The 12,521-nt window shown below is 43.4% G+C and overlaps 1 protein-coding gene across 4 annotated transcripts in view; it reads right to left on the bottom strand.

Annotated features, from left to right (window-relative positions):
- Positions 1 to 12,521, bottom strand: part of RAD18 (RAD18 E3 ubiquitin protein ligase) — a 178,008-nt gene that overhangs the window by 144,615 nt on the left and 20,872 nt on the right. For all 4 annotated transcript variants that reach the window (XM_075574689.1, XM_075574690.1, XM_075574687.1 and 1 more), the window contains exons 5-6: positions 7,419 to 7,711; positions 4,109 to 4,208 (exon numbers count right to left, since the gene is read on the bottom strand). In XM_075574689.1, the coding sequence (XP_075430804.1) occupies positions 4,109 to 4,208; positions 7,419 to 7,711 (393 nt within the window). The remainder of the gene's footprint in view (positions 1 to 4,108; positions 4,209 to 7,418; positions 7,712 to 12,521) is intronic.

Genomic DNA, 12,521 nt, shown 5'->3' with positions numbered 1-12,521 from the left:
TCCTGCTCGTGTCTCTTAATTGCTTAATGACAAAACTAACAGGGCAATGCAGATCAAAAGATTCGCTGGGGGGAAAGGAAAGGGAGGGATTTAAAGGGTTACTGGTCTGCGAGTCCTGCGATAACCATGGCTTTTGTTTTAAATGTGGGGTTATGTATTTCAGCAAGTTCCCATTTATTAAAAATGAAAAAAGACAGATGGTAGCCAGCATCATTTTATTAGGAGTTTGCTTTGACATTGACTAATGCTCCTTTAATATGACAACGCCACCTACTCGGCTACGATTGAATATGAGGCCAACGGGCTTACTCTATAAATGCTGGAGCAGCTGGTCAGCACCTCAACGGTGAACTTTGGACAAAAGCGCGGGTATAGAACAGGCTCCTAGAATGGCATTCGGACCGACTACTTCCAAGAGGTTAGGTATGCAAACTCTCAAAACCTGCATCCTTAGGTTGGCACTGTATCAGCACCTCCCTGCCTCTGAGTGGTCCATATTCAATATGCTATAGAGCCCTCTCCCCATTGCCCCAGAAGATTAAATCCTCATTCACATGAACAACATTTACATTTTCTTAAGCATGAGGTGGCTTTAGCATACTGACCAGGAACAAGCACTTCCCCTTGTCTGTCCAAGAGGAGAGGAGAGATTTTGGGTGCCTGGAATTTGGGTGACTGGTTGTACAGAAGGTCAGGATTCTGCCGATTGTGTAATCTTCTAGAGAAATACATTTCTATACATGGCAATACCATTAGTGGGTTATTTAAAGCAACATATCCCCAGAAAGATAAAAAAATATATAAAATTGCAGAATTGTTACCGTTTTATATTATGTTTATTCAGGTGAAGCAGCACAGAACTGCAAGGAATATTTCCTGGTTACAGAGGCTCACACGGCAGCTCTCACCCAGTGTGAGAAGCAGTACTTGTGAAGCACACTGTTGGCTCTGCTGATCAGCTGCTTGAAAATAAAGACACGTATTCAGAAACCCAGAATGGAGGCAAGCAGAGTTCGGACACAGCTTACCAAGACGCTGCGCTTTCAACCAGAGAAGAAGATGGCAATGTACACAAAGCGGCAGATATCCACTATCCTATAACGGGGGGAGAAAGTCTATTTATACAACAATACAAGTCAGCAAAGGTTGTCTATACACAAAAAGAAATGCAATTCTTCTGGCAAGAAAGCAAGAGACTAATAAATGCATCCTGTGATAAAATCCATCCTGTGATAAAATCCTTCTGTGGCCCGAGGCCAGGACACTGTGAAATGAAAAGTACCCTTGCAGAGAGATGTAAAGGTACCTGCCAGGGCTGTGAGCAGCCTGTGCGGCTCAATTTCACTGCTCGTGCTGCTGGACAGGGAATTATTATTAGATTTTCTTGCACATCTGATTTGGCAAAGACATCGGTTTAGCTCAAGGGTTAATTGCCGGATGTTTCATCCCATGAACACCATTCACCGGCTTTTAAAAGCATTTCATGTCCAGGACCCACCTTCATTATGAAGAATCTGCAATATACCGCTGTGCCGAGTACTGCAAAAGCTTCTTATAAAGATCATTGAACATCATCGGTGATGTAACGTATGCACACAGCACCAGTAATAACCCAGCAAAGTGCCCCTGAAGAAAGGATAGAGCTCGTGCTACCTTGTTAATGGGTACATTGATCAATTACACACCCTACTACACAATCCCTACCCTTTACCCCATGACAGTGAAATCTTCCTGCAGTTTTTTACTTTGTGGAAATATTGATGTATTTTTGTTGGGGGTTTAAATAGGACACATTTGGTTATAAAAAAAAAAAATACGTTATAACTCAAGCCCAGAAAATGAACAAACCGAAGATATTGAATATTAATCCTCAACCAATAAAAATGGTGAAGCAGTTACATGGATAAGTGCATTCAATTCCAATTGCGGCATATGTTGCTAAAATCACACGCCACTGCCATTTAAACACTGGACGCATCACAAATACGGAGGAGTTAACACATTTTTACCAAAGTTCTAATTTCACGGGGATTTTTAGTTTCGAACATTTGGCATGCGAGATGGAAAAACAAATTAGCAGAAGGGATGATCCTAAACAAAAAGAAAAAAAAATGATGTCTGTGTAAATATATAAACAGGCAAATAATCGCCTTGCTTTATTTAGCAACAAAACATATTTCCTTCAGATTCAGGCCCGGGAATGTAAACTGTTATGAAATTGAAATGTTACTGTATGGAAGGAACAACAAAATGTAGCGCCAAGGTCAAGCGGGCAACCGAGTGGTAATTCCCTGCTGGGATGAAGTATTTTGCTCACATCCCACTGCAGCACGCAGGATAAAAACAAAAAACAATGTGACAAACGCACACACCTCTGTGTGCCAACAAGAGATGAGATCCAAGTAGCAGCCCTGCAGGAGAGCACCCGACAGCTGGTAACAATGCCCTGACTGCTTCACCCAGCGCGGATAATGCCCAGCGACACTCCACTTTGCTGGAGCCCAGCCTTGTATTTCAATCTTTTTAAGAACTGCAGAACGAAAATGAATTAAAGTCCTCTTTCTGCCTTCACGCAACCCCAGCTTAGCTATTCTATGGCTCAGATTCACTAGGCTCTGTCAGCTATTTAACACGATGTTCATTTAGGATGACGGCTGTTATTCATAACACAGCCTTCACTAAAGTAAATAACGGTAACCCTATTCTATTGAGCTGAATTACGGACATTATTTTTGCATATAATTACTCTGTGAATAAGGTGTTGAGAAAACATGACTGTTCCTGTTTTAGGCAACGCAGTTATTTGCTCGGATTTAACAGTGCTTAGTGAATCTTGGCCTATGTACCTAAATATATTACTGCTGTACTTTGGCGTGTAAACCTATTATCCGAAATAAAGAAATATCTTTCTAGTTTATATCGGGATAAGAACATAACATTTCAATAACCTTTGTGAGTTCTTAAAGCAGCAAATGTAACTATATAATTTTGTTTGTTTTTTCATTACATAACAGGAACATGGTGGTCATCCGTAGAGAACCCGCAATATTTTTAGCTCCAGGGACCCTCGGGACGGTTTTTTTTTTTTCAGGGGAAACAAAATGGGTCCCGTTAGCCAATAAGAAGCCAGGGAAGACCAGACATATTTCCAAGGAAAAAAAATAAAAAAATATCTCGGGAACCTGGCATTCCCAGAGTTACAAATCGCACTGTGTATGTCGCGCCGTGCGACCCCAGGTTCCCATGTGCTCTGGCAGGATTGCCCCTTTAAATTAGAAGGAGAAAAAAAACAGAGAAAGAATGATGCTGGCTTGAAAAGAAAAATATTTGTCATTATTAATAATAATAATAATAATAGCATGTTCTTGTATAGCGCTGCTAGTTTTACATAGTGCTTTACAGAGACATTTTACAGGCACAGATCCCTGCCCCGTGGAGCTTACAATCTATGTTTTTGGTGCCTGAGGCACAGGGAGATAAAGTGACTTGACCAAGGTCACAAGGAGCCTACACCGGGAATTGAACCAAGTTCACTACTTCAAACTCAGTGCCAGTCAGTGTCTTTACTCACTGAGCCGCTCCTTCTCCCTTCCCCCATTATCAACCATTTTTTCCCCCCTATGGAAGCCCTGGAAACCTCCCAAGGAAACACCAGAACGCCACAGAACAGATAGGAACCACCGCTCCAGACTTTGCGGCCTGCCCATCAGAGCAGTGACCCACCCACTCACGATACAAATAGGAAGCTCCTCCCCCTTCCCATTTCCTGGTGTCCGGAATCCCAGCAGCTTCTTCATAGTAGTAATGCTGTGGGCTGCTCCTAGGAGAGACTCTGCTCACATAACTGGTGTTGACGGGGCAAACGGAAATGTGGGACACCTCTTACACGAACGTTCCTCTTAACGCTTTGGCCAAACGGTTGAACTAAATGACCGTTACTCATGAGATGACTAGCATATTTTAGCCCAAATTAGTAGGAACGCAGAAATTGTGCTTTTTGTTTTCCATATATGCAAGGCCAATCCTTTTACCAGCAGCATACTTCTAGAGAGGGGGGGGGGGGGGACACGCGGTAATGTGTACAGGTTTCCACGAACGGTCGTCTTACCTTCGCAGGCTGTCCTTCTTCTCTCCCCGGGTTAAACAACTGTCCAGATGGTTGTTCATATAATTCTCCAGAATACCAACCCTGCAGACCGGGCATTCCACTGGAAGGCAAAACAAAGAGCAGCGGCTTACTAGAAATGAAATACGTTCATTCTGTTCCCTGCTGATATCCGATCACAAGGCTCATGAGCTGCTGTGACCATTTGCAACTGTACAACCACGGAAAAACGGTACATCACGTGAGCAGCGTTGGGACAGTTCAGTTTGAGATCCAGTGAACAAATGTCCTACTGCGTTGGGTAAGAAAAGTGTAATCTCTTTAGGGCCAGGATTGGGACTTTTTTATTTTATTGGCATCTGTGTGTAGGAGTTGTATTAATTAGAGAACATTTCAGAGCTGGTCACATTTCTTTTAGTAGTTGAATTAATTCGATACATTTTTCATTTGGAGTTCTCTTTCCAAAGAAGATACACCAGTACAGTCAACGCAAGCAGTGTATCTAAATTTAACTTATATCCATCCCATTTATTTAATAGGAATCCTTTTCCTAAGACATAGAACCATTATCCAACAGGTGGGACTTGTCTCCATCCAAAGTCTAGAAGTTTAATAAGCAACACTTGCCCCAATGCTTTTGGGGCTGCGGCCAAATAGTCTTTGTTCGACATCTGCCGGCAACTTCCAAATCATCATGGAGCTCTGGGCAGAGGTGTTCAACCTCGAGCAGAACATTGGATCCACCAATCGTTCCTTCCCTTTGGGTGGCTCTCTTACACAAAAATGAAAACACTAGCTATAGACATCGCAAATTGATCAACCATATCATATCGGCGGCTATATATTTTGTTGCAGACTCATGGAAGCGCCCTATCTTCACAATCCCCATGATAATTAATAATGTTTGGCACATGATGAGCCTGGGAAAACTCACTGCCTGACAATGACACAACTGAAAGATTTACAGCAACCTATAGTAGAGTGGGGGGGGAGTGGGAGTTTGACAAGCAGGAAGGCACCCATACTAAATACAGATAATACTAGACAACTTGTAAGGAAGAAAAAAAAATCCAATTGGAGTAATAAGGCAGGAGCAGATAAGATAACAATAGTACACCGACTGGAAAAAAAAAAACCTTAAATGCATGCTTGAAGCCTGACAGATAAAACGGTGAAGCTTAAATTAATAGCTACAAGGGAGCAGTATGATATCACAGGCATTACTGAAACCTGGTGGGATGAAAGTCATGACTGGGCACATCATAGAAAGTACACCTTGATAAAGCACCACCCGGTGTGAAACCCTTCGGCCGATTTTTGCGCCTCCTTTTTACTCGTTTAGAGAATAAAGATGTAACACTTATTTTGGCTACACTGCTCCTATTTTTGTCGTTGAGCCTTGATTTCAATGACTGGAGGCTGATCACACTGTGACGGAGACTCCATGAGTGGGTGTAAAAGATAAAAAGGGAGTTTATTCTTCTTTAAAATACTAAATGGTGTCTTACTGAAGAAAAAAAAATCTATGGGAACCTTTAATGAGGTTGTAGGGGTGCAGATTCTAACAGAGTTTGCACACCTTTACCTCTGAGGACAATCAAATAACCTATTAAGAGCATAAAACCCAACTCAAAATGGTATGGTTTATTTCACCCACCCAGAATCCATGAGTGTTCCCTTGAAGTACTTGAGCACCTATACGCAACCTTTGCTACGTCAATGCTTGATGGAGAAGGATTTAGGAGTGCTTGTAGACAGCAGGTTTAGCAATAATGCCCAAAGTCATGCAGTAGCTGCAAAGGCAAACAAGATCTTATCTTGTATTAAATGAGGAATGGATGGAAGCATTAGTAAGACCACACCTTTAGTATGGATTACAGTTTTGGGCACCACTATATAAAAAAATTAAAAAAATACATTATGGAACTAGAAAAAGTGCAGAGAAGAGACAACAAATAAATAAAGTTGGTGGGAAATCTGTCTTATGAGGAGAGGCAAGCTAAATTAGATGTTTTCACATTAGAAAAGAGGCATCTAAGAGGGGATATGATAACTATATTCAAATATATTCAGGATCAATACAAGGAGCTTTCTAAAGAAGTATTCATCCCAAGGGCAGTACAAATGACACGGGGTCATCCCTTAAGGTTGGAGGAAAGGATTTCACCAGCAACAAAGGAAAGGGTTGACAAGGAGATTCTCTGCATTCACCTTCAGTCTCTGACTCGGGGGTGCGTTTTTATGTGTAGTCTGAGAGAAAAATGAATCCATGCGATGGTTCATATTTATGCTATACCTGAAGTCCGGACCCCTGCTCCCCTGATATTTTTTGTTCTGCACCCCTCTCCCCCCCTTCTCTGTCCTTTTTCTTTAATACCCCACCTCTGCAATTAATAAATGGGGGACAAAAAATGTTCATGATTTTTTTTTAAGCATCTAATTTTCTCCAGAACAGATATGTATATTGCATCTCTTCAGCACAAGTTATTTTGCTTCTCAGAAAACCTGGCTCGGTAAAATTTTTAGGAGGGGGAGAGGAAAAAACATGAATTCGCAAAACACACTTAATCTACATCCGATTTAAATATTGTCTGGTTAAGAGCCGGGAATCCATAGGAGAGAGATGTAAACACGTGCTGAAGATGTCAGTGTTAGCCTGCGGCCACGGTGGTGAGATGCGCGTTCACGAGGCGTGACGTCAGCGTCCGCCCGAGCGATTCGCTGTCCTGCTCACTGCGTGCTCGAGCTAGGGGGGTGCCACAGACAGAAGGGGGGCCGTGTCAGACTGAAGCGTGACGTCACATCCTCAGCTCCTTCTGGTTGGTTGTTGTGTCTGCTGTGCTCTCATTGGCACTTACCTGGTCACGAGACGCGACATACCGCCGGGAAAACAAATGTAACCGTCTTTCCAAGCACCGCTTCGACCCAATCACACATGCACGCGCGCACCAAGCAGCACTGTGGACGCTTGCATCAATTAAAAGGTATTTAAACGCACCGAGCGTGAGTGCGCACGCGTCACCTCACACTGGACGCAACCTAAGGCTTCGTCCATAGTGCAGGCTACGGTGCGAGCCACGTAGCTCGCGCCGAAACAAACACTAGGGCAGCAAATGTAGTAGTGCATAGTGCGCATGCGCTACATGGAGACCGGCGCTTCGCCGGAGAGGAGCACGGAGCTAGCGTGTCCTATTATGGACAAAGCCTAATTCAGTGCCCTTAACATCTCTCCAAGTTAATCCTTCCAGTGCCGCAATTGCTTAAATTAGACAAAGCTTCCTGAACCATTGCTGCATATGGCAGACACACTAACCTTTTATGTGCACTTTCAAGGCAGATGTGGAGGGCGTATCAGAACCAGAAGCAATAAGCAATAAGTCCGGATTCCCAACAGATCCCTCTTTGAATGCATTCATGGGAGAAACCTCCAGTTTCACATCCATTTCTTTTTCTGTGGATGCTTTTGATGTACTTTTGTATGTTAAGTGGTTTGTTTTTATCAGGAATTTGTCCATTATCTTATCTTGTTTCCTACTGCATCCCACTGAAGGATTATTTTCTGGAGACATCGGTGGAGAATTGAAGATAAATTCGGACAGATGTGGCCTAAAAAATGAGAAAAGGGGGAAGAAAAAATACACACATTTGTTTACAGTGCTATTCATTTTGTCGCCAAATAAGAAACATATTTAAAACTATATTTAAAAACATTGCATGTACGTTTGTTTATGTGCTGGGCATCCAATAATCCATGACAACCAAACAACCATTATTCATGATAATTCCACAGATATTATGAACAATATTTTAAACTAGCAGAATTACCCGGCAGGGCAGGGGGTGGAGGGGAAAGAAAACAAAATATTTGTCAATTTCTAACAATAGTTGTTGGACTGCTTCTTGTCTCAATCTTTGTTCTTCCGTTTCAGAATTTCGGACTGCTGTGCCCAGTGTAACATACGCAGATATAGCAGATCTAAAAAGGTTATTAGTGAAATATTCATCACCCATGTGCCCCTTACACAACTCCTGCCCATGTGCCCCTTACACCACTCCTGCCCATGTGCCCCCTACACCACTCCTGCCCATGTGCCCCTTACACCACTCCAGCCCATGTGCCCCCTACACCACTCCCCCATCACCGATCTGATTAGCCCATCACGCTGGCCTCGGTCAAAAGGAGATTGAATACATGTTATATAGCAGGCCAGTATATACTTCGCCCACATCCTTCTTGATCTAAAAATCTTGGCAAAATCTCATTGTTCCCCAACATTCAATGGCACTGAATATTATGACATTGTGAGGAGGAATTCATAAATCTCCGCTATAGGGGAATCGGAGCTCGATTCAGAGTTAACTGCTGGTCAAGTTAATGGCAGTTAATGGCAGATCCAGCTCGAATATCCCTGATCAGAGCACAGGAATCCTGGCATGTCGTGCACACAGGAACGTGTTGTTGGAGACGTTTGTAAGACAGAGCAGGTCGGGTTGCTGGAAGAGAACCCAGTTAGCAGTAAGATTTATCGGAGCTCTCTGGAAGACCACACAGAAGTCCAACGGGAATACACGCGCGCGCACAAACAGGCGCGTACACAAAAATACACAAACAGAGCAAATAAATGCATATGGCGTCACAGCATTTTCAACCCGTTCTGCATGGAGAAAGGCCTGCCACCACAGGTTTTAATTAAAGTGTGCTATGTTGATCAGTTAGCAATTACAAGACCCTGCAGTAGAAGCGCAAGAGTAATAAACCCGTCCGACGTATTAGCGGACCCAGCCGAGATGCCTCCTTCTGTAAAAGACCTTAGACTACTGCCCTGCTGTCTGCGCTGCACGCGCGCCTACCAGGCCGGCGGCGCGTGCAGCTCGGATCCCCGGTCTGCAGTGAGCTGCGGGGGAAAGATGGCGGGGCGTGACGGAGGTGTGGCAGGGGCACGGCCATAACGTCACCAGGCAGATTCGCCCTCATTGGCGAATGAGTGTAGTGGGGCCGGCCCCATCGAGGGGCAGCTCTTGTCCCTGCAGCACCAGCCATAGAGGGCGCTGCAGCAGGCACCTGGCCTTAGAGAGAGTCTACGTATCTCTTATTACTGGCGGCTATACACTTTAATGGATCAACATGCGTCAGGCGGTGATGTAGTTCTAACATCAACCTTTCGACATCTCAAATATCTTTTTTGCATGCGCAGATTCTGTACATATACAGAACACCGCCATGATGAGCTCTCCGGTTGGGCTACTAAAAGGCATCAGCAGCTGCAAATAAAAAAAATGTCTGCAGTAGCCCTATGCCTTCTCTACACTTGCTTTAGATTATTATTTTATTTTTTTTAAACAGCTTAAAAAGAGTAGAGCGTCACAAGGTAATATTCATGGAAAATAATGTTATTTTATCTTCCTATTCAGAAATGATCCTGCAAAGGTAGTTTCATCTACGTTAACCGAAAAAAAGGTCAGTTTAATTCATTCAGCGCTAGAGAACACTGCCCAATATTGAGCTCTTTCTATTCCCCCGACACTGGCATCTGACATCTGACCCGCCGCGCTGACCATTCTATTAAGTCTCAGGCTTTAAAGGGACAGGGGTAGAGATACGATGCTGGATTCCGATCATGGCAATCCCGTTAATACAAAGGCCCTCAGAAGGTGGCATTTCTGTGCCAATTAGAGGTCTGTGCTGAAAACCTGACCTGTTGGGGGGGCTTGAGGACTGGCGTTGAGCACTCCTGTCTTAGAACCCAGCAACAAATATTAAAATAAGATTGTGTTCTGAAAAAGGACTGGCATAGTGCGCCTTAACCGTAAAGAGGCAATCACATATTTGATGCGCAAGGCACAGGGGGGGAGGGGGGTGAACTACCCCACTTGTTGATACAGGGATTTACATCCTACAAAAATGGTGCCTAATATACTAAGCCAGGGGTTCTCAACCCACCAACAGGTTTTCAAGCTATCCCTGCTTCAGCACAGATGGCTCAATCAGTGGCTCAGTCTTGGGGACTGGAGTTGAGAACCCCTACTTCAAGCTAATCCTTCTTACAGAAGAGAAGAGAGAATCTTGTGAGCTTGGTATGAATATCCCGAACCGATTCAGACAGCTGCACATTTATCTCAAAACTAGATGGAGCATAGTTAAAATTAACCTTTTACAAGGAGATCTACACATAGATAAAAATGAATAAAACATGGCCCCAGGAAGTGCATTCTGTTATCAGGCAGTGCTGAATTGAATGCACAAACTGGCACAGTACATCTATTCTGAAAATTGGCTCCGTGACGTTTTTTAGATTTCATTAATACGGCAATTGAATCCACCCTTCTTTCTGCTGTAAATATATTGGTGTGCTCGCCAGAGGAAAAAAAGTTCTCCGATTTATACACCGAGCACTTTGAACCCAGAACGAAAATAAAACTCAATTACTCTGCAACAATGCTAATCAGCAAGAATCTGTAATGATGAATTGCAGAGTTACTTGGAAGAGCTTTCTGCCTCAAGGTTGAACACTTAACCTTGCTTGTTGGAACCTCTACCTGTTGGACACACAACAGACGACAAGTAAAGCAAAGAACAAATGAAAGGCGAAGTTAAAAAAAACTAAAACTCGTCCTTTAAAAAGGAAAATCATTTTGGCCTAAAATTCTGAGTCTCTATAATGCTGCAAAGTTCACCTCTATAAAGCAGGGGCCACTTACTGGTCCTTTCACTTCCCAATAACAAATGTTCTCTACAAAGTACACCCTATAGCTATTTTGGAGGCAATTGATGATGGATTATATTTGTGGGACTCTCTCATAACACATTTATAACACTGAGCTCAATTAGTACATTGTGGGATTTAAAAGCAGCAACATTTTCTCAGATGATACAACACTCTGGAGAAAGCAGATAAACAGCTGCAAGGCTGAATATTCTCAGGGTGAGGCTGCACTTATAGTGCCGGCGCCAGCGACATGGCGGCACACTGCGGTCGCTGGATGAAAATCAAATTGACTTGACTTCCAGTGATCGCGACCAATACATTAGTGTTGCCGCTACATCGCGTCGCTATAAGCGCAGCCTAAGGTTAGTTGCACATCATGAAAAGCAACCCAGTCTGCATTACTTAGATTGTTGCTTTCGCTACATCTGCCACATATCTTCCTGATGCTGTAACCCAGGGGTGCTCAACTCGTCCTCAAGAACCCCCCAGCAGGTCAGGTTTTATGGCTATGCCAGCTTCAGCACAAGGTGGCTCAATCGGTTGCTCGGTCAAAGACCGATTGAGTCACCTGTGGTGAAGCAGAGATATCCTGAAAACTTGACCTGTTGTGGGGGGGGGGGGGGGATCTTGATGACCGGAGTTAAGCACCCCTGCTGTAACCCACATACTTTTGCAAGACCTTGAAACAGAGGTCAACCTTCCATAACCACTAGGCTGAGGCTCCTTGCATTATGTAATCATGAACAAGGCCACTATTGTTAGAACTCTTAAAATGGAAAAGCTTTATTCAACGTGATGGAAAACCTTAGTTCAACCATTTCTTCTTCCCGGCCCCCCTTATCTGAACCTCACTCCCGGCCAAATGTTCACCAAACCCCACCCGTTCTTGAAATCTCAAATGAGAGCGTTTTAAAAAAAAAAAAAAACAAAGAAAACGGGCAATGACTACAAGAACCACCGGCAAACGCCTCTCACCCAACTACTGCCGTATCTTCCACCAACACTACCTTGTAATTGTACATTGTCAGGGCAGTGAATCCCACATTTACTTTTACATCTGGTCTTCTTTTCAGTACTGGAGTGTACCTCGCAATGCAAGAATACTTAAACGGTAACGTACTGGGTACATAGCCAGCACAATATAAAGACACAATACCAAGCAATGAATGCATGTACTGGGGATCAGTACTCCTGGTCTCAGCTCTGTTGAGTGAAACAGACAGCACTCACTTCAGCATAGTAAATGTGTTTTTTCCCCCTATTTATCTTTGCCAAGAAACCCATCATATGACCTTCCATAACATCCTTTATTCCTCCCACAAGCATCGCTAGCCACGCGCTGTGTCTTCAAGTATTCATTTCTGTGCGATGGACACAGATTTCAAGCAATGTGAAGATTACCAAATTTATTTTACTGGGGTTTAGAGATATGTCAGAACAAAATACAAACATCCCGACTGCTAAGATGGGACACGTCAGGATCAAACCTGGAGTGGTTCAGACCTGAAACAGATGCATCTATTTATTATGCATGGATTTTTTTAAATAGAAATTGAAAACATCCAAGAGACGTTCAGCACACAGTTTGTACCTTATTACCGCACAGCTCGGGAATCTATTCAGTCTTCTGCTTCTTGTCAAAAAAGTCTAAAATTCCTTTTCTGTATTTTCCACCCCTACCTATACTGTGAGGTTGTGCCATGCATCTG

The sequence above is a fragment of the Ascaphus truei genome, chromosome 17 (genome assembly GCF_040206685.1).
Source record: "Ascaphus truei isolate aAscTru1 chromosome 17, aAscTru1.hap1, whole genome shotgun sequence".
Lineage (NCBI taxonomy): Eukaryota > Metazoa > Chordata > Amphibia > Anura > Ascaphidae > Ascaphus > Ascaphus truei.
This window is presented reverse-complemented; position numbering and strand designations above follow the sequence as displayed.